General features: G+C 43.9%; 1 protein-coding gene across 2 annotated transcripts in view; it reads right to left on the bottom strand.

Moving 5' to 3' along the window:
• Window positions 1-23,494, bottom strand: part of LOC122811120 (golgin subfamily B member 1-like) — a 2,318,314-nt gene that overhangs the window by 1,729,319 nt on the left and 565,501 nt on the right. For both annotated transcript variants that reach the window (XM_044082720.1, XM_044082719.1), the window contains exon 7: window positions 15,172-15,287. In XM_044082720.1, the coding sequence (XP_043938655.1) occupies window positions 15,172-15,287 (116 nt within the window). The remainder of the gene's footprint in view (window positions 1-15,171; window positions 15,288-23,494) is intronic.

Raw genomic sequence — 23,494 nt, 5'->3', positions numbered from 1 at the left:
GCCACTTGTGGTGCTTTCTCCTTCCTCTTCTCCCTCCTAGATTCCCTCTCCTCCTGAGCCACGGTGGGAGAGTGAGTCCCGGCCAGGGGAGCAGGGATGGAAGGCGGGACCGCTGCGGTCGCAGCAGGTGCCGCCGAGGGAGAAGAGGACGAAGCTGAGTGCAGGGGCAGAAGTCCCACCAGAATCAGCTTCGACCTGTCCCTCAAAGCCCTGGGGTTGAAGGCTGCACAAATTGTGCAGCCCGAAGAGAGATGGTCAACCCCAGCCATCTGCTGGGGATAGCTTATGGCCACACTCGGTGCATTTGGAAAAGAAGGCTTTAGGGGCCTCAGCCATGGTAATAAGATAGGCCCAACCCGCACACACCTTCACACACACGGAGAAGAGGGAAGACTAAACTAACTAAAAAAGAGAGAATTTACCAACAAGATTAGCAAATTAACAGAAAAAGGGGAACAACACTCACTCGTCTAAAGATTAAACTACAAAAACTAGATCAAAAAGGTAATTTTTTGTAAAACTCACGAAACCCTACGCTTGGAAATTCATTCTAGATGCTTGAATACGCCATGGCAAATGAGATCTGAGGACAGAGAGGGATATAATAGGGGGTTATGGGTAAGGGGAGGAGCTTGCAGCTCGGATCTTAGCTGAATAAAGCTGCCGGCTCGGATCCGATACCCACAGGTTGATGAACAAATGAAGTTAACTACTTCAGATTAAGAGGATCCGTATTGTAATGAGCTGAAATGGCAGAGGCATGGATTTTAATAGAGGAGAAAGATAGGCCTTTGTTCAGCATCTCAGTTAGGTATTGTAAAACTTGAGGTATATTAGGGACAAGTGGTTCGAGCCCTTGTGCCTGGTTCCAAGCACAGAATCTCTTCCATTTTTCTGCATAAGATTTCCTAGTGTTGGGCCTCCTGGTTTCTAAAATGACATCCATAGCTTTAGAGAGAGAGGTGCAGTCTGAGTGGCTACATTATCTGCCATGCTGCCAGATTTAAGGTTCTGAGTTGACTGTGCAGAATCTTATTGTTTTGTTGTGTCAGAAGATGAGGAATTTGAGGTAGAAGCTAAGCTGGGCCTTGAGACAAGCTCTTTAGGATTGGGTACCAGTGCTGGCATGGCCAGTCTGGGGCAATCAGGATCATTTTTGGCCTTGCTTGTCTGACTTTTAGGAGCACCTTGGTAAGAAGAGGCATCGGAGGGAAGGCATAGACTGTCAGGCCTTTCCAGCTGAATGACAGAGCATCCACTTTCTATGCTTGAGAGTGACAAGTTCTTGTGCAGAATTTCTGTATTTGGTAATTGTGAGGGGAGGCAAAAAGATCTATGTCTGCGCGTCCCCATTTCCTCATTATCATGCTGAACACTTGTGGATTTAGTTTCCATTCGTGAGTATCCATGAGATTTCTGCTTAGTTCATCTGCCAGTGTATTTTTTGTTCCTGGCAGGAATTGTGCCTGCAGATGTACTTGATAGGTCAGTGCTGTGTTCCATACAGACATGGCTTCCCTGCATAGGGGGTAGGAAAGTGTGCCCCCTTGCTTGTTTATGTACCACATAACCGTGGTATTGTCCATCTTTATTAACAGTTGTCCTGAAAGTAGTAGGTCCTTGAAAGCTGTCAGGGCATTCTGTACAGCTAGCATCTCTTTTTGATTGTGAAGATGCGTTTGTTCCTTGGGCCACGTGCCCTAAATACATTTTCCTGCCATATGGGCCCCCCAGGCATAATCCAATGCATCCGTTGTTATTGTCTGCCTGGCTGTGGGTAAGGTGAAAGGCTGTCCCTTGTTGTGGTGACAGGTCTGGGACCACCATCGAAACTCCTGTTGTAGGCAGGGAATTAAAGTTATGACCGTCTCCAGGCTGTGACAATGCTGAGTCCAAACACTTTTTAAATACCATTGTAGTTTCCTCATATGCAGTTTTGCAAATGGAATTAGTAGAATGCAGGATGCCATGAAGCCCAGGGCCTGCAGAATTTTTCTTGCAGGGAGCTGGGTCTTTGTTGCCATCATTTGAAAGTAATGAGTCAGTTGCTTTTGTTTGTCTGGCGTGCGATAAGCCATCTGGGCAGTTGTTTTTAAGCTTGCACCCAGGAATATTATCTCTTGAGAGGGCACTAGTTTTGATTTCTTTTCGTTTACTGTGTACCCTAGGCAAATTAGTAATCTTTTTACAAATGCCAGATGCTTTAGAATGTCCTTGCTCTCTGCTTGAATAAGGCAGTCGTCCAAGTAGGGATATATTTGAATTCCTTTTTGTCTGCAAAATGCAATTACTGGTGCCAGGCATTTTGTGAAGACGCTGGGCGCAGTAGATAAGCCAAAGGGCAGTGCAGAGAATTGGTAATGCATTGAGCCTGCTATGAATCTGAGGTATCTTCTGCAAGATTGTCTGATTGGGACATGCAGGTATGCCTCCTTGAGGTCCAAAGTAACTAGCCAAGCTTTCTTGCCCAGCTGGGCAGAAGTTGCTGTAGTGTTAACATTTTGAATTTTGGAACATCCAGGAAAGTATTTATGATTGACAGGTCCAGTATTGGTCTCCAGGCTTTGTCCTTTCTGGGTACTAAGAAAAGTCTTGAGTAAAATCCTTGTCCCTGTTCTTGCTGTACTCTTTGAATAGCCCCCATGTCCATAACAGCAGCAATCTGTTTTTGCACCTCTGCCAATTGGTTTTGTGACAGGTCTGGCATACCTTTTGATTTTGGAAGCGTGTGGAAGTGGAACCTGTAACACTGAGAAACAATATTCAGCACCCATTGGTCTTGGCTGATCATGTGCCATTTTTTTGTGAAAAGTGTTAGCTTTCCCCCTAGGGGTGCTGCCAAAAGGTAAGTGCTTGGCATTTGTAGAGGGAAGTCATTGGGACCGTTTCCTATAAGGTTGTGATTTGTCTTCCCCTCCTTTGGGGGCTGAAGCACCCCATTGTTTAGGTCTGTAGGAGCCTTGGGGCTGAGATCTGCCTCTTGGGCATCTGTATCTGCCTCTTTGTGGCCTGTCTGACACTGGAAAGGACCAATTTTTTTGAAGGCCAGTTTCTGCTAAATCTAGGAGGTTGAACCTGTAAGAAATCCTTCACTGTCTGCATTAATTTTGCTTTATCCTCCATTTTCTTTAACAACTCTTCTGCCTTAACACCAAACAAAGTATCATGCTGTAGTGGAGCATCCAATAATTTTACTTTAACATGGTTAGGTAAACTTTGTTCTTTCAACCAAGCATGCCTTCGAATAACAGAGCCTGTAACTGCGGCTATACAAGAAGCCTCTAATGAATCAAAACCACATTGCAGAGTATGCTTTCCCACTTGTTCAAATGCATGCAATAAAATCCTGCATTTCCTTACTGTTAGGACTTTCTGAATTTGAAACCATTTTCTGTTTTAACAATGACATGAGGTACTGTTGATATTTAAGCATGTGAAACTGGCAATTTATAGCCCTTACAGCTAAAGTAGCAGAAGTGTAAACTCCCCCCCCCATCTGTCCAGAGCTCTGGAATCCCTATCCGAGGGGACAGGATTTTAGCAGTGGAAGCCTTAACCCCTTTAGGACCCTGAGAAATTGTTTCTGGGTCTGCAGCGGGGTTTTTGTAAAGAAAGTTATGAGAGTCAGGGACCCTGTAGTACCTGTCTGGCTTGACTGGTTCAGGGGGTAAAGAATAAGGAGACAGACTGGATTCAGAGAAAACATCATCAACAATATCAAGCACAGGGGGGATAGCCAGGGGCCTGTGCTGAGACAATAAAAGGAAGCCTCTGAGCTTTTTCTTGGATTCTGAATAATCCTGGCTCTCCCAGTGGAAATGCTCCCTCATGGGTGTGCAGGGTTTCCCCAAAAGAATAATCCTCAGGCGAAGAGGCTGAAGGTATAGACTCTTCTGCATCAGAGTCCTCATAGGGAGGGAGAGAATATCCCTGATCAGAAGAGGAATCAGAGAAAATGGAAACCTCGTCAGAGGAATCATAGTCAGTGTCTTGCCTAGGCCTTTTGCTAGGAGGAGGATGGGAACCCCTGATTAAAGTAATTAGGTCTTCGGCCATTTTAAGCATCTGCTTCTTTGGCATGGATCACTGTTCTGGAGAACGCTGCACTTGCTTCCTTGTCTTTAATGGTGTTTTTGACTTTGCCTTGGCTGCTGTAGTGGGCTTAATTGCAAGCTGTGAAGGTCTGAAAACACCCTCAGAAGCCGATGCCTACTCAGCAGCTCCGGACCCATCTGAGGGAATAGTTTCCGTAGGCCCAATACCTTGAGTTTCCACAGGCCTCGGTGTCTCCCCGTGGCTGTCAGTTACAGCCTGTGGCTCTGAGGTAACGGGTGTCAGGGGCTGCGAAAGCGCCTCACTGAGAACCAGCGACTGGCCTTGAAGAGGCTTCTTCGTCGGTTTTGGACCTCTGATACCTTTCCTTTTCTTTGTCTTTGCATTTTTTATAAATTCCGGTCGTTGGTTGATCCGACGGCATTATGCAATTAAACCTTCGGCCAAAATAATGTAAAGCAAAATCAAACCGACGTTTAATAGTGAGTTTATTGAATCTAGCACAAAACCGACAACTGGTAACGTCGTGGTCAGGGCCTAGGCAAGGAATACAGTAAGAGTGAAAAGTCCTTATGAGGTATTTGCTTCCCACAAGAAATAAAATTATTAACTTTTACTGACATCGGTCTGGAGCAAGAAAAAGTTTCCCCGACGGGGTACTTAGCTTTATTGAAGACTTCGGTTCATAAACCCAATTTCGAAAATCTCAGGAGTCGGCCGACCGGCACTTGCGAACTGCTTTTGCTTTGGGCACCGCGCGGCAAGAAAGACTGAAGAAAATGGCGTCGGTTGCAACTTTTATACCCCTGGTGCACTGATGTCAGGGAAGAGGCGACAGCAGCCGACGCCGGACCAAGACTTTGGAACGTGGGCCGACTGCGGGTCGCCTGCCAGCAGGATAACCTAAGTGTAATGACTGCAACAGTGAAGCACGATGAACATCCTTATTTTCCATACAGAGATGAGATTTTGTCTGACAAAGTTATCATTATGAAAGGTCCGAAATTAATTGTTCCAAAGTCCTTACAACCAGAGTATATTACTATCTTGCACTATGGTCACCCACGAACCAATTCTACCAAAAGAAAGATGAGAGGACTAGTATTTTGGTCTTCTATGTCACAAGGCATTGAGACAGCAGTTTTATCTTGTTCAGTGTTTAATAGCATAAAGCCACATCAACTGAAGGAGCCACTTAATCTAAACTAAATTCCAGAACTACCTTGGTCACAGTAACCATAGACATCGTTGAGTGGAATGGTTAACATTATTTGGTGTTAGCAGACTCTTACTCCAATTGGTCTGAGATTGACTTACTTCCAACCTAGCATTCAGTACAGTCATTACTAAGATTAAGCATCATTTTGCAGTACATGGTAGCCCACACAAAGTTATTTCTGACAATGCCACACAGTTTACAAGCCAACAGTTCAAAATATTTGCTAAAGAATGGGACTTTATTCATGTCACAAGTAGTCCAGAGTACCTGCAGTCAAATGGTTTGGTAGAACGTGCAAAACTATTATTAGAGAAGTCAAAACGAGATAATAGTGATGTTATCCTGAATCTCGAATCTCAAAAATATTCCTCGTAATAAACACCTTGGTTCACCTGGTCAGACTTCCATCGAGACAAACTAGAACCACATTACCAATCAGTAGTAAATCGTTGGTTCCATGTGTCAAGAACAACATGTCAGTGAAAGCCAATCTGTTGAAGAAGCATTTAACCCAGACATCCTACTACAACAAAATCAGCAAATCGCACAATCCACTACAAAAAGGAGAAGTGGTAAGGACACAGACGTCCAAAGGTTATGATCGGATTGGTGTCATGAAGAGTATTTGCCTACAGCTGAGATCATACACTGTGGAATCTCAAGTAGCAGTCTTTAGATGGAATCGGAAGCAACCGAGACCGAGCCTATACCACAGCACATAGCCTGTGAGAAAGACTATCTCAGAGTGACTTGTCCGGTGTTCCAATTCCAGAGGAAGTTCCAGAGGACATTCCCATTCCTGTGATGAATCCAGAAGTTCCTGATACGTGTTGTGCACGGAGACTGTCCCTGTTGCTAAATTTGGTCCAGACTGCTGTGTTAAGACATATGGTCGCATCTCTAAACCCTGTAACACATATGAAGCAACTTGGGCATGAACATTGTGCTTTGTTTCTTATGTGTATAGTAATGCATGTCTAACTCTAATATTGTTTTTACAAAGGGAAATCTTTTTAAGAGTGAGGATGTAGAGCAATGTGTGTTTATGTACCTTTAAGAAGCTATCCAAGGGCTTGCATAAGTGTATAAATACTGAGCACATGCAAGTCTGACTGCCACTTTGTAGTAAGCCATTGAGATGTAAGCATGTACATATGTATGTAAGGTTGGTCTGTTAGCCAGTTTATTTATATTTTATGATGCTGCTATCCATCCCGATGTGTTTCTATGTATTAAAGCATCTAAAGAAAATACCCCACCTGCCTGTCTTCTATAGAGAGACAGACGAGCAACAGGGTACACAGTTTGAGTCCCTTTGCTCTCATTTGCTTACTGTGTAACCTTGAGTAAGTCACATAACCAGACATTGCTTCCGCGTTGCCCCTGAAAAGAAAATGCATTGTCCAGTGAGCTTAACTTTTTAACATTTGGGTATTATCATTATTGGTCATAGTAAAACAAACTTAAGATGACACAAGCTGCTTTATCCTTTCTGCCTAACATCAGTCTGACTTCTCCAGCATGGGTTGAAGACCAGCCTACACTGAGGACATTTTAAGCTCTAAAATTCAGGCTGAATGGGGGGAGATGGAACAGTTGTGTCAGAACTTACAACAGTAGCTATTTAAGCAGATCACTGTTACAGAAGTATTTACTACTAGGACTTCTGCCACACATGCTTTCAGAGGTAAGCACCCTTCCCCTTCTAGACCTTGAGGACATCCATCCATTAGGGATATCCGTACGTTCCTTGTACAAAGCTGGCATTTGTGCACGTCATATTAGATCTTTCTTGTCGTAGTTCACGGTGAATGAACCATTGTGCAGTGCTCATAATTCATCAGTGATCTGGCTGCTCTGGAGCTTAATCTAGGAAATACCCAGTTGGAGAAAGCTTCCTGATACTTTTAGTGTTCTTAAACTAAATTCAAAACTGAAAACATATGGAATAACAAACCAAAGGAACCAAAAACCATGTACCAGCAGCCAGGTGGAATGTCAATCAATAAACCCAAAAGTAATTCAGTCCAAATTTCCTTTAACGTAGATATAAATTAAGCTCGAGTTGTTATTGGTTACACCATGAATACAACCGAAGCAGGACCCAAGACTTTGGAATTCAGGCCGACTGAGGGCAACCTGCCAGCAGATTACCCAAATGTAATGACTGCAACAGTGAAACACGAAGAACATCATCATGTTAGAAACTGCAGTGTGTCTTACTTCTAAAATGACTACGAAAAGGGAGCACTTCCTTCAAAACTTGTTAACAATAAACTTGAGGCCTTGGGCAGTACCATCACAGTGTCTCAGACTTCATCCTTGACCTTAAACATCCCTTTGAAAAGTTCATGGAGAAGTGACTTAAGGAAAATGTGGTAAGGGACTAGAGACACAACCAAGACATTCCAAACGTCCCTGCTAATTTTGAGAATTCTGGTCCCAGCAAGGCATTTTTGCAGGCGCCAGTAGCTCAGGTTTCCAAGACTTCTGGTGAAGCTCCTTTGCAGGGCACCATTACTGCAAATCTAAGTACATATTTACAAGCCAAAGGCCTTCATGTTCAGACACTCTTCAAAGGACATCCACTGCCAAAACACATTTCATTGTTTCTAAAGGGGTGGCCTGTCAAAACAAGATTTAAGTAAGAAAGGACATCCCTTGGTAAAGAAATGGAGATATGCGATTCCTATCCCCAAGCCAAGGCCTCCAAGTTTTCTACCCCAGGCAAGAGGACCCAAAAGTCCAAGCACAGAACATCTGTTCCTTTCAGCTCCCTGCAGCTGCCTGGGACTTATGTAATTAGTGGGTTGCTCAGGTCCAACCCCCACCAGGTTCTTTCCCAGGAAAGGAACTCTTTGTATCTAGAGTTCCTTCACATCTTGCAGAACTTGCAGCCAAGGGCAAAACATCCTTCAATCTGTATTCCCACTGTTAAAAGAAAGAGGAAAACCACCTCAGGGAAGGAGTTTGACTCCTCACAGACAGAGAGAAGAAACGGACCATGCTTCTTAGAGGTTTCCCCCTTATAGTTTAACATGGACAGTGACTACATCATGTTTCCTGTTTTGCCACAGAGGAAACCCTGACTGGAAGAGGCTCACAGCAAAGTGAAAGAGCACTTCAAATGGGATGCCCAGCAAGTATAAGAAACAATACGCCAGGTTTTTGGGCCTGGACACTTCTAAAGCTGTAGCTATTCCTCCAGTTTTAATAGCTCCAGAGGATGCTTTCTTTACTGCCTGCAAGGAACTATTGAACACCCATCCCCCAACCCTAAGAAACCTGTTTTACAGGGTTCAAGACTCCCATAAGTTCCTTTACAAAAATCCTGCAGAGGATACATGGCTCCATAGAAGTCTAAACTGGATTCTCCTGATACTCTTCTCAATGACAAGGAAAACAGACAGTTTGTTTTTTTTTTTTTTTTGGGGGGGGGGGATATACACAGCTACCACCCTAGATTCCAGAGCCATTAAATTATGGACACTATGACCATGGTGCCTTTAAACAGATGGAGGAGAAAACTGATAAGATGTCTGATGTGGATCTCAGGGTGAAATCATGGAATTTCACCAAGACAACTGTGGAGGCAGCATCTGGAGGAACAGCTATGGGATCAGTGATTAGGCTCCAACCCCTGCTAGAGAATGTCACACTGTAGCTCCTTAATATACCCCTTGATAAGGATCTGCTCTTTACAACACTTAATGCTGAAGTATTCAGAATGATGATGGAAAGGGGGAAGACAATGCAGTTAGTGAAACAGTTTTATTCACACCCTCATGCCAAGGTATGAGACATGCTACCAATCAAAGTCTGGGCCATACTACCAGAGGTAGGGAAATCATAACCAGGCAAAGTAAAAAGGGCCAATACAAAGTGAAACGGCAGAAAGACCAGAAGAAAAATCCTGGGATCCCCAGGGTCCTACATCACTCAGTTAGAGCAGCCATAACTATACGTGTTTCACTCTCCTCTACATCCTTCCTATCACTCCCCACCCACAGGATACAAGGATAGCCTACTTTATAAAGAGTTGGACAAGTACTGCAAGAGACAAATGGCTGTTCCAAGTACCCTCTCAGGGTTACAAACTTCATGTCTTAAGAGAAAAAAAAAAAGGCAAGTGTGCTTATATGAGACTAGGTGTAATATAAGTCAGTCTTCTTTCTGCAGCTTTGTCAGCGTACCACTTGTCCAGTGGCACAGTGTTCACTCAACATTCATCTGGAGTCCTCCGTATGAAAGCTAATTTGTAAAGTACAGTTTTGTACCTACCATAAATGTAGATGTTCGAGTGTAAACACTGCTGCAGTCATTACATTTGGGTTATCCTGCCGTCAGGCGGTCCAGCAGTCGGACAGAGTTCCAAAGTCTTGGTCTGGCGTTGGTTGCTGTCGCTTCTTCCCTGACATTAGTGCGCCAGGGGTATACAAGATGCAGCAGACGCCATTTTCTTCAGTTTTTCTTGCCCCAGATGTCAGGTGCCCCCAAAAAGGTAGGCAATGTAAATTGCTAATAAAACATACACAAGAAAAGCAATCAAAAACTTTCAGTTACCAGCAAATACTCCCCATAGGTAGCAAAGGGTAGAAGGTCTAGGTAAGTACCAGCAAGGAAGGAGGGAGGGTAACCTAGACTGCAGCAGTGTATACACTCGAACATCTACATTTATGGTAGGTACAAAACTGTACTATGTTCATCGTGTTACTCTGCTGCAGTCATTACACTCGGGTAGAATCACAAAGCTGAGGTTGGGTGGCTGGATCTATAAGGCATTAGGGGTGGCTATAAGGCCCTGCAGCACTGCAGTGGCAAAGCCAGCTCTGGATTTAGAGTAAAGAGGCAGATGGTAAATGCTTGGTGAAGGTATGTACAGAACTCCATGTTGCTGCTTCCAAAATGTCCTTGGTAGGTACTCCTCTGAGGTAGGCAGTTGAAGTGGCTGTTGCCCTGGTGGAATGAGACCTAATGCTGTTAGGTACAGCTTTGCCATGTTGTGTATAGCAGAAACGTATACAGTGCCCTATCCATTTTGAAATGGTCTGCTTTGAAATGGCTTTTCCCTGTGCTCCTACAACATATGCTACAAACAATTGCTCAGTTTTCCTGAAAGCTTTCGTTTTGTCCAAGTAGAAGCATAACTGTCTGTCTATGTCCAAGGAATGCAGAAGTCTCTCCCCTTTATTCTGTGGATTTGGATAAAAAGTTGGCAAGTGGATAGTTTGGTTTAGAGTCACACTTGATACCACCTTCAGCATAAAAGTAGGGTTTGTTCTTAAAGACACCCTGTCTTGGTGGAAAAAGATGAAACGTTCCACTGGCATTAGTGCCTGTAATTCTGAAACTCTTCGTGCTGAGGTTATTGCCAGGAGCAGAGCAGTTCTCCAAGAGACATATTTTAAGTCTGCTGAGTTAGCTGGCTCAAAATGAGGTAAAGTTAATTTTTCCAAGACGAAGTTGAGGTCCCAAGTTGGAGTTGGTGCTTTATGGGGCAGTCTTATGTTTTTAGCCCCTCTGAGGTATTGTTTTAGCAAAGGATTAGGAAAAATTGGTGGGTCTGTGTTGTAATGAGCAGATATGGCAGAGGCATTGATCTTAATGGATGAAAAGGAGAGGCCTTTGTCCAGCACCTCAGTTAAATATTGTAGTATCTGAGAAATATTTGGCACAAGAGGGTCAAGGCTGTGAGCCTGGTTCCAGGCACAGAATCTCTTCCATTTATCCAAAAAGGCTTTCCTGGTGCTAGGCCTTCTGGCCTCCAGAATGACATCCATAACAGCTTTGGAGAGAGGCATTGCTTGCTTGACTAAGGAATATGCCATGCAGCCAGGTTTAAAGTCTTGAGCTGGCTGTGAAGTATCTGATTGTTTTGCTGAGTCAGAAGATGTGGGATTTGTGGCAAAATCCATGGTGGACCTTGTGCTAAGTTCTTTAAGATTGGGTACCAGTGCTGGCGTGGCCAGTCTGGGGCAATCAGGATCATCTTTGGCTTTTCTTGTCTGGCTTTTAGGAGTACCTTTGAAGGGAGAGGCAGTGGTGGGAAAGCATATACTTGTAGGTTTTTCCAGCTGAATGAGAGGGCATCCACTTTCCATGCTTGTGGGTGGTAAGTCCTTGTGCAGAATATCTGTAGCTGGCAATTCATTGGGGATGCAAACAGATCTATGTCCTGGCTCCACCATTTTTGTGTTATCATTCTAAATATTTGTGGATGTAATTTCCACTCGTGCGGATCCATGATGTTTCTTGCTTAAGTCGTCTGCCAGAGTGTTTTTCTCTCCTGGCAGGAATTGTGCTTGCAGATGAACTTGATAGGTTAGAGCTGTGTTCCACATGGTCATGGCTTGTCTGCAGAGGGGATATGAATGAGTGCCCCCTTGCTTGTTTATGTACCACATAACTGTGGTGTTGTCTGTCTTTAGTAGTAGTTGTCCTGGCTGCAGAAGGTCCTTGAAAGCTATAAGGGCATTTTGTACAGCTAGCAACTCTTTTTGATTGATGTGAAGATGCCTTTGTTCTGTGGGCCACTTGCCCTGAATACATTTTCCTGCCATGTGTGCTCCCCAGGCGTAATCCGAAGCATCTGTTGTCAGTGTTTGTCTGGCTTTGGGTTGAGTGAAAGGCTGTCCCTTGTTGAGGTGACAGGCTTAAGCCCACCATCGAAACTCCTGTTGAAGGCAAGGAATAAGTGGTATTACTGTTTCCAAACTGTGACAGTGTTGAGACCAGACACTCTTTAGGTTCCATTGTAGTTTCCTCATATGCAGTCTGGCATATGGAATTAGTAGTATGCAAGATGCCATGTACCCCAAGGCCTGCAGAATTTTTCTTAAAGGGAGTTGGGTTTTTGTTGCCATCAATTGGAAATATTGAGTTAGTTGTCCTTGCTTCTCTGGCGTGAGATAGACCATCTGGGCCGTTGTATTTAAGTTGGCACCCAGGAATATTATCTCTTGTGAGGGCACTAGTATTGACTTCTTTTCGTTTACTGTGTACCCTAGGCAAATTAGCAATCTTTTTACAAACGCCAGATGCTTTAGAAGAATGTCTTTTCTCTCTGCTTGAATAAGGCAGTCGTCCAAGTATGGGTAAATTTGAATTCCTTTTGTCTGCAAAATGCAATTACTGGTGCCAGGCATTTTGTAAAGACCCTGGGCGCAGTAGATAAGCCAAAGGGCAGTGCAGAGAATTGGTAATGCATTGAACCAGCTAAGAATCTGAGGTATCTTCTGCAATTTTGACTGATAGGGACATGCAGGTATTCCTCCTTGAAGTCCAAAATTACGAGCGAAGCTTTCTTGCCCAGCATGGGAAGAAGCTGCTGTAGTGTCAACATTTTGAATTTTGGAACATCCAGGTAAGTATTTAGAGAAGAAAGATCCAGAATGGGCCTCCAGGCTTTATCCTTTCTGGGAACCGGAAAGAGTCTTGAGTAAACTCCTTGTCCTTGCTCTTGTGTTGGTACCTTTTGAATAGCTCTCATGTCCATGAGTGCTGTAATTTGTCTTTGAGCCTCTGCCCATTGATTTGGTGGCAGATTTGGCATTCCTTTTAACCTTGGGCAGAGTGTGAAAGTGGAACGTGTAACCTTGAGATACAATATTGAGAACCCATTTGTCTTTGGTGATCATATGCCAATTGTGAAAGAAAAGTGCTAGTTTTCCCCCCAAGGGGGCTGCCAAGAGAGAAGTGCTTGGCAGCTGTAGTGGGAAGTCATTGGGCCTGTTTTTTATAAGGTTGAGGCCTGTCTTCCCCTTCTTTCTGGGTTGAAGCACCCCATTGTCGAGGCCTGTAAGAACCTTGTGGCTGACCTCTGCCTCTTGGATGTCTGTATCTGCCCCTTTGAGGTCTGTCTGTAACTGGAAAGGACCAATTTTTTGTTGGCCAATTTCTGCTAAATCGAGGAGGCTGAACCTGTAAGAAATCCTTCACCGTTTGCATAGATTTTGCCTTATCCTCCATTTCTTTAATACCTCTTCTGCCTTAACTCCGAATAAAACATCCAATAATTTTGCTTTAACATGATCTGGTAAAGTCTGGTCTTTTAACCAAGCATGTCTTCGAATGACAGACCCTGAAACTGCTGCTCTACAGGAGGCCTCTAATGAATCAAAACCACATTGCAAAGTATGTTTCCCACTTGTTCAGCTGTATGCAATAAATCCTGCATTTCCTTATAGTTAGGAAGATCTGAATTTGGAAGCATTTTTTGTTTCAACTGAGACATCAAAAATTGCTGATATTTAAGCATGTGAAACTGGGAATTTAAGGCCCTCAATGCTAAAGTTGCAGATGTATATACTTTTTCCCCCATCTGTCTAATGCTCTGGAATCTCTGTCAGAGGGAACTGGATTTTTTGCTGTAGAGGCCTTTACCCCTTTGGGACCCTGGGAAATAGTTTCAGGGTCAGCAACAAGGCTTTTATAAAGAAATTTGTGAGAGTCAGGGACTCTGTAGTATCTGTCTGGCTTAACTGGAGCAGGAGGTAAAGAATCAGGATTTAAACTGGATTCAGAATACACATCATCCACGATATCTAACATTGGCGGAATAGCAAGGGGTCTGTGTTGAGGTAATAAAAGAAAATCTCTGAGCCTTTTCTTGGATTCTGAATAATCCTGGCCCTCCCAATGGAAATGCTCCCTTCGTGGTATGTAAGGTTTCCCCAAAGGAGTAGTCCTCTGGTGGAGAGGCTGAAGGAATTGATTCTTCAGCATCAGAATCCTCATAAGGGGGTAAAGAATATCCTTGGTCTGAGGATGAATCTGAAGAGATGGACACCTGGTCGGATGAGTCATAGTCTGCATCCTGTCTAGGCCTTTTATCAGGAGGAGGGTGGGACCACCCCCTGATCAGAGTAATTAAGTCATCGGCCATCTTGAGTATCTGTTTCTTAGGCATGGAGGCCTGTCCTGGTGAATGTTGAATTTGTTTCTTTGTTCTTAAAGGGGTTTTAGACTTAGCAGAAGATTTAATGGTTAGCTGAGTAGGTCTGAAAACACCCTCTGAAGCTGAGGGTTGTTCAGCTGCTCCGGATCCCTCTGAAGGGTTAGTCTCGGTAGGCCGTAAATCTGGTGTATCCGAAGGCCCAGCCATCTCCAAGTGGGAGTCAGAGGCAGCCTGTGGTTCCAAAGAAGCGGTCGTCAGGGGCTGCGAAGGCGCCTCACTGAAAACCGAAGAACTGGCGACTGGCCTAGAAGAGGCTTCGTCATCAGTTTTGGGCCTCGGATGCCTGTCCTTGTCTTTGCGCTTTTTGTGTATCCCGGTCGTCGGTTGTTCCGACGGCATGGTGTAATTAAATTTTCTGCCAAAATAATGTCGGGCAAAATCAAACCGATGTTTAATAGTGCACTTGTTAAACCTAGCACAAAACCGACAACCTGTGACGTTGTGGTCTGGGCCTAGGCTTGGGATACAATAAGAATGGAAATCCTTATGAGGTATTTGCTTCCCACCAGAAATACAATTATTAACTTTTACTGACATCGGTCTGAGGCAAGAAAAAGTTTCCCCAGCGGGGTATTTAGCTTTAAAGAAGACTTCGGATTCTGGATTCGAAATGAAAATCTCAGGAGTCAGCTGACTGGCACTTGCGAACTGCTTTTGCTTCAGGCACCGCGCGGCAAGAAAGACTGAAGAAAATGGCGTCGGCTGCATCTTATAAACCCCTGGCGCACTGACGTCAGGGAAGAAGCAACAGCAACTGACGCCGGACCAAGACTTTGGAACTCTGGCCGACTGCAGGACCGCCTGACGGCAGGATAACCCAAGTGTAATGACTGCAGCAGTGTAACACGATGAACCTCTGCCATTTACACTGTATGTAATAAGGCTTTATACTACTAGGAAAATAAATTATTCAAAAGCTTCCAAGAAGCAGCTCTGTATGTACCATTGCAGCCTTTAGCTCATCCTCCAGTTGTTTGATTCTAGATTTGGACCAAGCTTTCATTTTCAGGAGTTTAGCCTCAGATCTGCTCGCATCCATAGTTTTTAGTTTCACCTGATCTGTTAAAAAAGGAAAAATAAAAGGCTTCAATACAACATAGCAAAACAATCCATGTTTTCAGTAAATAAAACAATGTTGTGCTTCTAGTAGTACAGCCTACATTTAATTTTCAACCTGTGAATGTGTTTTAATTGCATATAAAAACACATCAAATTATCTTCTGCTGATTAAAGCTATGGGACTGTGAACTTCTGCCCCCTAAGAATGGGGGAATAGTATTATTACTACTGCAACATGAATGCACATTAACAATGGAAAGCAATATAAAAAGAGAGCCAAGCAGTCTGTCCAGTGCGGTGCAGTAAGGCACAAATAAAAGCAGCACAATTACTTCTAATACTGTCTGCTAAGGGACTACTTATAAAGAACTCTGCAAGACAATAAAAATGACAGCCTAGACTTTTGCAGCAAAAATGCCCTGTGCCATGTGTAAACTACTACCTAAGCAGCTCCCTGATGCATTCTACTTATCCAAAGTGAGAGTGCAAGATCACACTAGATAAATGGGGCACAAATTAAAATTAAGCACATCTTTGAATTGGCTGCTGTATGCCCATATTAAGCACAGAAACATGTGCACACATCTGATGAATAAAGCTATTTGCCAACAGCTCTTTGTGACCTCATTATTACATTTCAATGTAAAAGTATACAGGAATGCTAAACTTCTACAAAGGATGCCAATGGATGAAAAGCTACTAAATTCAAAAACTGCTACTACTTAAACTAAAGATAAAGTACAGTTGTGTACACTTACCATAAATGTAGATGTTAGAGTGTATTCACTGTTGCAGTCATCACCTGTGGGTTATCCCTGCTGTGGTAGCTCTCGGCCGGCCCGAATACCACAGTCAATGTTTTTTTTTTGCATCGGCTACTGTCGCCTATAGTCTGACATTAGGTTGTCAGTGCTATAAAGCAAGGCAGCCGACATCATTACATCAGTTTTTCTTGCTGTAACCCGTGAGAAGCCCAACAAAATAAGGATAAGTGGTCCTGGTGGCTAAAAGCCACCATGGGAAGCTTTTTTCCCCCTAGGGGAAGATGCTATATGGGGGCTGGAGGGAGGGAAACCAGGACTGCAACAATGAATACTCTCGAACATCTACTTTTATGGTAAGTGCACACAACTGTACTATGTTCTTCATGTTTCACTCTTGTAGTCATCACCTGTGGGTGGAGTCCCAAAGCTGAGGAGAGAGGTGGAAGGATAGATTAGGGTCCTAGGCATGGTTCAGCAGGTCCTGCAGAACTGCAAAGGCAAACCCTGCCCTAGACTTAGACAAAAAGAGGTAGGTGGTAGTGCTTTGTAAAGGTATGGACAGAGGTCCTGGTTTCAGCTTCCAAGATGTCCCTGGTGGGGACTCCTCTGAGGAAGACTGTGGAAGTGGAGGCTGCCCTAGTGAATGGGTACGGACAGACTTGGGGGGGGGGAGGTTCCCATGTAGTTTGTAGCAGAAATGGATACAGTGCGATATCCATTTAGAAATGGTTTGTTTGGAAATGGACTTCCCCTCTGCCCCTGGGGCAAAGCTGACAAGTAGTTGGTCTGTTTTTCTGAATGGTTTAGTACGGTCCAGATAGTATCTAAGTTGTCTGTGCATGTCTAGCGAGTGTAGAATTCTTTCCCCCTTGTTCTGAGGGTTGGGAAAGAAGGTGGGTAGGTGTATGGCCTGGTTGAGGGTCACATCAAATACCACCTTGGGCATAAAGAAGGGGTTAGTCCTCAGGGAGACCCTGTCTGCATGGAAAATGATGAAAGGCTCAACAGCCATGAGAGCCTGAAGTTCTGATACCTTTCTGGCTGAGGTGATAGCTAGTAGGAAGGCTGTCTTCCAGGAGAGTTTTCAACTCTGTAGAAGCAGTAGGTTCGAAAGGAAGTAAGGTTAGTTTTTCTAGAACATAATTCAGGTCCCAGGGAGGAGTGAGGGGCCTTCTGGGAGGTCTGATATTAGAAGCCCCTCTGAGGAATTGCTTGATCAAAGGATGAGAGAAGTGGGGTGAGTCTGAATCGTAATCAGCAGAAATGGCTAAGGCATGGATTTTAATATAGGAGAAAGAGAGGCCACTATTGAGCACCTCGGCTAGGTAATCCAAGATAAGAGGGATGGAAGGATGGGAGGTACTGGCCCCTTTGGACTGGTTCCAGGAGCAGAATCTTTTCCATTTCCCTGCGCATGATTTTCTGGTGCTGGGTCTTCTGGCCTCTGTGATGATGTCTAAGACCTGTTTGCTTAACAGGGACTCCTTCTTAGCTTTTAAGGTATAAGCCATGCTGAACAATTAAGAGCCTTGGTCTGGGTGCAGTATCTTCCCCCTCACCTGAGTCAAGAGGTCTGAGATCCGGAGAAGCTGCTTGGGGGGCTGTAAGGTCAGGCCGCGCAGTAAGGGGTACCACCAATGCTGTCTGGGCCAATCTGGAGCAATGAGGATGGCCTTTGGTCTTTCTTCCCTTATTCTGATCAGTACCTTGGGAATAAGGGGCAGAGAAAGGAATGCGTACACAAAGAGGAGTTCCAGGGGAAGGTCAAGGCATCCACCTTCCACGCTAGGGGGTGATACTCCCTGGTGCAGAATTTTTGCAGCTGTTGGTTGATGTGCAAGGCAAAGAGATCCATTTCCGGAGTCCCTGATTCCTGAGTGATCTGCAGAAAGATTTCCCTGTGGAGCTGCCATTTGTGTGGGTCCAGTAAACTTCTGCTTAGGTGGTCTGCCAGGGTGTTGTTGAACCATGGTAGGTATTTGGCAATTAGGTGTAGACCCATGGAGGTGGCTGCAAGCCAGAGACTCATGGCTAACCTGCACAGGGGCTAAGATTGGGTCCCCCCCTGTTTGTTGATATACCATATTACTGTGGTGTTGTCTGTTTTTATAAGGAGAACCCCTGGCCTGAGATGGGGTTTGAAAGATGTCAAAGCCTTTTGTACTGCCATCATTGTTTTCTGATTGATGTGCAAGTGAAGTTGCTGGGCATCCCAAAGACCTTGGGAGCACCTGCGTGCTACGTGAGCTTCCCAAGCAATGTCTGAGGCGTTGGTGGTGATGGTCTAGCCAGAAGGGCGGAGGATGAAGTGAAGACCCTTGTCCCTGGCACAGGCCTCTGCCCACCAGAGAAACTCGGCCCTTATACATGGAATCAGAGGGAGACAGGTCACTAGGGACAGAGTGCTGGCACCAAAGGTTCTTTAAATAACACTGAAGTTTTCTCATGTGAAGCCTGGCCAGAGGAATGAGAAGGATGCAAGATGCCATGTATCTCTGGGCTTGCAGGAACTTCCTCGCAGTGAGGTGACTTCTAGAAGCCAGCTGGGTAAAGTAGAGAGACAGGAAACTCTGCTTTTCTGGGGATAGGAAGGCCACTTGGGATGCTGTGTCTACTACAGCTCCAAAGAAATTGATCTTCCTGGTGGGGTTTTGCTTTGATTTCTTTTTGTTGATGGTGAACCCTAGGGAAGTTAGCAGTGATTTGACAAAGAAAAGGTCCTGGAGCAGTTTTTCTTTGCAATCTGCCTAAATGAGCCAGTTGTCCAGGTAAGGGTAAATTTGTATACTTCTCTGTCTGCAGATTGCTATGGCTGGGGCCAGGCATTTGTTGAATACTCTGGGAGCAGTAGATAAGCTAAAGAGCTACACAGAGAAATGAAAGAGTTGTGAGCCTGCTCTGCTGAAAAGTTACCATTTTGAATCTGTGGACCACCAGGAGGTGTTCAGAATGGACAGATCCAGGATGGGGCACCAACTGCCCTCCTTTCTGGGAACAAGGAAAAGTCTGGAATAAAAGTCTTTGCTTGTTTGATCTGAGGGGACAAGTTCTACTGTCCCCCTGGGATATGAGCGTTTGGACCATGAGCGTTTGGACCTGGTTCAATGCCTCTGCCCACTGATTTGGAGGTAAGTCTGAGTACCCTCTTGGAATTGGGAGTTCGCTGAAAGAGAACTTGTCATGCTGCAAGTATCCCAGCAGTAATATTTGATATTAATTTAAGAACTCTCAGACAATGACTGTGCATTTTGTCTTTTGACCTGGCAGCATCTGTTGGAAACATCCACTCACCACATCTATCTTGCTTTACTGTAAGTAAGTTAACCAGGCTACAGTAAATTCTTTTAGATACAGTTAGGAATAAGATTAGTTTAGATATTTTATGTATTTGAGACTGTCTTGTAATGCTGTTTTAAATATTTCCTGTGCTATTAAACTTTAAAGTTGCTGTGATGATTTACAGAGTATTTTTGTTCTTTTATTATTAAATATATTTAAACATATCTTTGTGGCTGATATTTGTGAGACATATTTAAGTTCCGAGAGTAGCTGCATATTTATTTGGCACCATTGTGCAGGCCAATCCTAATAGCCTTGCTCTTGGTCAGACTGCCATTTGGATTAACAGTAACATTACACAGTAGGATTGGACACCCTTTGTTAAGTGCCTTAAAGCAGCTGATAAGAGGTTCTGGTGGCAGTGACAACTACATTATAGTCTGGGCAGAAGGGGGTATCGCTAGTAAACCTGTGCCAGCCTTTTTCAGGGGTGTGTGTGTGTAAACAAAATCTCCAAGAGTGTGTGTGTCAGCTACTTGAGTATTGACAAAAAGCGCTGGTTGGACAGAGTGTTGGAGGACTTGGCTTGGAACCATGGCTAAGGACTCAGCTCTACAGATGTGCCAGTGGGGAGTCTTACTGCAGATCTGAAGAAAGAGGGAGAAACCAGACCCATACTGACTGTGGTCTCTGTATGCTCTTAAGGGAAATTGCATTTTACTGTGTGTGCACTTGTCATCCTAACAGTGCGTAAGTTCCCCACTGCTGCCAGAGGTGAGGACTGAGGCTCCTTGATCACTGGGCCAGTGTTGGGGAGTCACATATGTAGTCAGAAAGTTTGTGATGGAACTCTTACTCTTATTTTTGTTTTACTTGGATCATTTGTCTGTGAGCTTAATAAAGGATTTTCGACTGGAAACAGACTGTCTCTACCCTGCTTGGATTACTTCTGAATACTTAGTAATTCTGTACATTTCAAATTATTTTTTTTTTTTTTTTTTTACTTAGGACGAGTTTAACTTCACTACTTCTACTGCTATTATCTGATCTTATTAATATACAGGGATTAATATCAATTTAAAACTAGACTCAAACATTTGTCACTTAACTGGCTATGTCAATGTATCAAGCCTGGCTAACTCTAGAATGTGTAAAAATATGTTAACCAGTTTACTGTTTAATTTAATTTAATCCTGACTTGTGCTCAGGATTAACTGTAACCTGTGGAACTTGTTTAACTTGCTTACTTATGTAATCTCTGTAAATAGTCTGTTTATAATATGTAATGTTGGTATTATGTAATGCTGTATCTGCTTACCCTTGGAGCTTTTCTCCCCGGGCCCCCGCTGAAAATGGACATGTAGCCAGTCAGACTATCCCGGTCAACAAATGTAAAATAAAATAAATAAAATAAATTTAAAAAAAAAAAAAATATATATATATATATATATATATATATATATATATATATATATATATATTGAAAATCTCCCACACAGAGGGGTGGATGAATAATAGACCCCTTTAGCTGGGTGGGTAGATCTACCACTGGTGAAAGAGTATGATACCTCCCCCTCAATGACAGTCAACAGGAGAGAAAAAGTACAGTTGTGTAAGAAAGTACAGTTGTGTACACTTACCATAAATGTAGATGTTCGAGTGTATTCACTGCTGCAGTCATTACATTTGGGTAATCTGCTGGCAGGTTTCCCTCAGTCAGCCTGATTAACAAATTCTTGGGTCCTGCGTTGGTTGCTGTCCATTCTTCCATGACATCAGGTCGCCACGGGTATAAGACATGCAGCCGGCGCCATTACATCAGTTTTTCTTCCCCAGATGTCAGGTGCCCCCCCACCAATGGGGAGCAAAATGTACAAATAATTTATAACACAAAAATATACCTCCAAACAAAAGCAAATACACCAAAAAGGCTTTTAAGTGTAGCAAAAGAAAGTAGAGGCATAGAAAGAGAAAAAACAGGGGACTGGAGGAAGCGTAACCAGTACTGCAACAGTGAATACACTCGAATATCTACATTTATGGTAAGTGTACACAACTGTACTATGTTCTTCATGTTTCACTGTTGCAGTCATTACATTTGGGTAGATTCCCAAAGCTATTGGTTGGGAGGATGGATTTATATAGCATTAGGACCAGCTATAAGGACCTGCAAAACAGCAGTGACAAAGCCAGCTTTGGATTTAGAGAAAATTGGTAAGTGATAATGCTTGGTGAAAGTATGAACTGAACTTCAGGTAGCAGCTTTTAGAATATCCCTGGTAGGAACACCTCTGAGAAAGGCTGTAGAAGTAGATGCAGCCCTGGTGGAATGGGATCTGATCCCGTGGGGGATAGGTTTTCCATGGTGCTTATAGCAGAAATGAATACAATGGCTTATCCATTTGGAAATGGTTTGCTTTGAAATAGCCTTTCCCTCTGCCCCTGCAGCAAATGCTACCAGCAGTTCAGATTTTCTTCAAGATTTAGTCCTGTCCAAGTAAAATCTAAGTTGTCTGTGTACATCCAATGAATGCAAAATCCGCTCTCCCTTGTTCTGTGGATTGGGAAAGAAAGCTGGCAAATGAATGGATTGATTAAGAGCCACACTGGATACCAGCTTGGGCATGAAGGATGGGTTGGTCCTGAGTGACACCCTGTCCGCATGAAAGATGATGAAAGGCTCCACTGCCATAAGAGCCTGTAATTCAGAAATCCTTCTAGCCGAAGTGATTGCTAAAAGGAAGGCTGTTTTCCAGGAAATAAATTTTAAGTCTGCAGTAGCAGCTGGCTTGAAAGGAGGTAGAGTGAGTTTCTCCAGTACAAAGTTAAGGACCCAGGCAGGGGTTGGAACTCTCCTGGGTGGCCTCAAGTTTTTGGCACCTCTGAGATACTGCTTTAGCAGAGGATGAGAGAAGGGGGGTGTTTCTGTGTTTTAATGAGCTGAAATGGCTGAGGCATGGATTTTTATGGAAGAAAAAGACAGGCCCTTGTGAAGCATCTCAGTTAAGTATTGCAAAATCTGAGGTAAACTGGGCACTGCTGTGCTCATCCCTTGAGATTGATTCCAGGCACAGAATCTTTTCCACTTGTCAGCATAAGATTTTCTAGTACTAGGTCTTCTGGCCTCCAAAATGACATCCATCACAGTTTTGCTGAGGGATATTAAGTGGGAATTTAAGTGATTAGCCAAGCTGCAAGATTCAATGTTTGGAGCTGAGGGTGCAGAATTTGGTTGTTCTGCTGAGATAGTAAAGAAGGTGTCTGAGGCAGGTGCCATGGGGAAATTTGTGACACACTGCATAGGAGTGAGTACCAGTGTTGGCGAGGCCAGTCTGGAGCAATCAAAATCACTTTTGGTTTGTCCTGTTTGATTTTTAGTAGAACTTTGGAAAGCAGAGGCAGAGGGGGAAAGGCATAGACTGGTAGGTTTTCCCAGCTGAAGGACAGAGCATCCACTTTCCAGGCTTTTTTGTGAGGAGTTCTTGTGCAAAATTTGTCCAACTGGTAGTTCTGGGGTGAGGCAAAAAGATCTATGTCTGGGCTCCCCCCATTTGCATGTCAACATGTAGAAAATCCGTGGTTCCAGTTTCCATTCATGTGGGTCCATGAGATTTCTGCTTAGGTCATCTGCCAAAATATTCAGTTTTCCAGGCAGGAATTGAGCTTGTAGTTGTACTTGATAGCTCAAGGCCGTGTTCCACAATGCCATGGCTAGTCTGCAGAGAGGCTAGGAATGTGTACCCCCCTGCTTGTTTATGTACCACATAACTGTGGTGTTGTCCGTCTTTACCATTAGTTGTCCTGGATGAAGGTAGTCCTTGAAGGCTGTCAGTGCATTCTGTACAGCTAGCATTTCTTTTTGATTGATATGAAGGTGCATTTGATTTGGGCTCCATTTGCCATGAATGCACTTCCCTGCAGATGAGCCCCCCCATGCACAGTCTGATGCATCTTGTAGTTAGGGTTTGGGCGGCAGGGGGATGGTGTGAATGGCAGTCCCTTGTTTTGATGGCAGACTTCCCACCATAGTAACTCTAGTTGCAGTCAAGGTATGATAGGAATCACTGCTTCCAGGCTGTGACAATGTTGACTCCATAAACTTTTTAAGTACCACTGAAGTTTCCTCATATGCAGTCTTGCATTTGGAATTAGAAGAATGCAGGA

This window comes from Protopterus annectens, chromosome 9.part0, assembly GCF_019279795.1.
Source record: "Protopterus annectens isolate FY-2018-M chromosome 9.part0, PAN1.0, whole genome shotgun sequence".
NCBI classification, from domain to species: domain Eukaryota; kingdom Metazoa; phylum Chordata; order Ceratodontiformes; family Protopteridae; genus Protopterus; species Protopterus annectens.
This window is presented reverse-complemented; position numbering and strand designations above follow the sequence as displayed.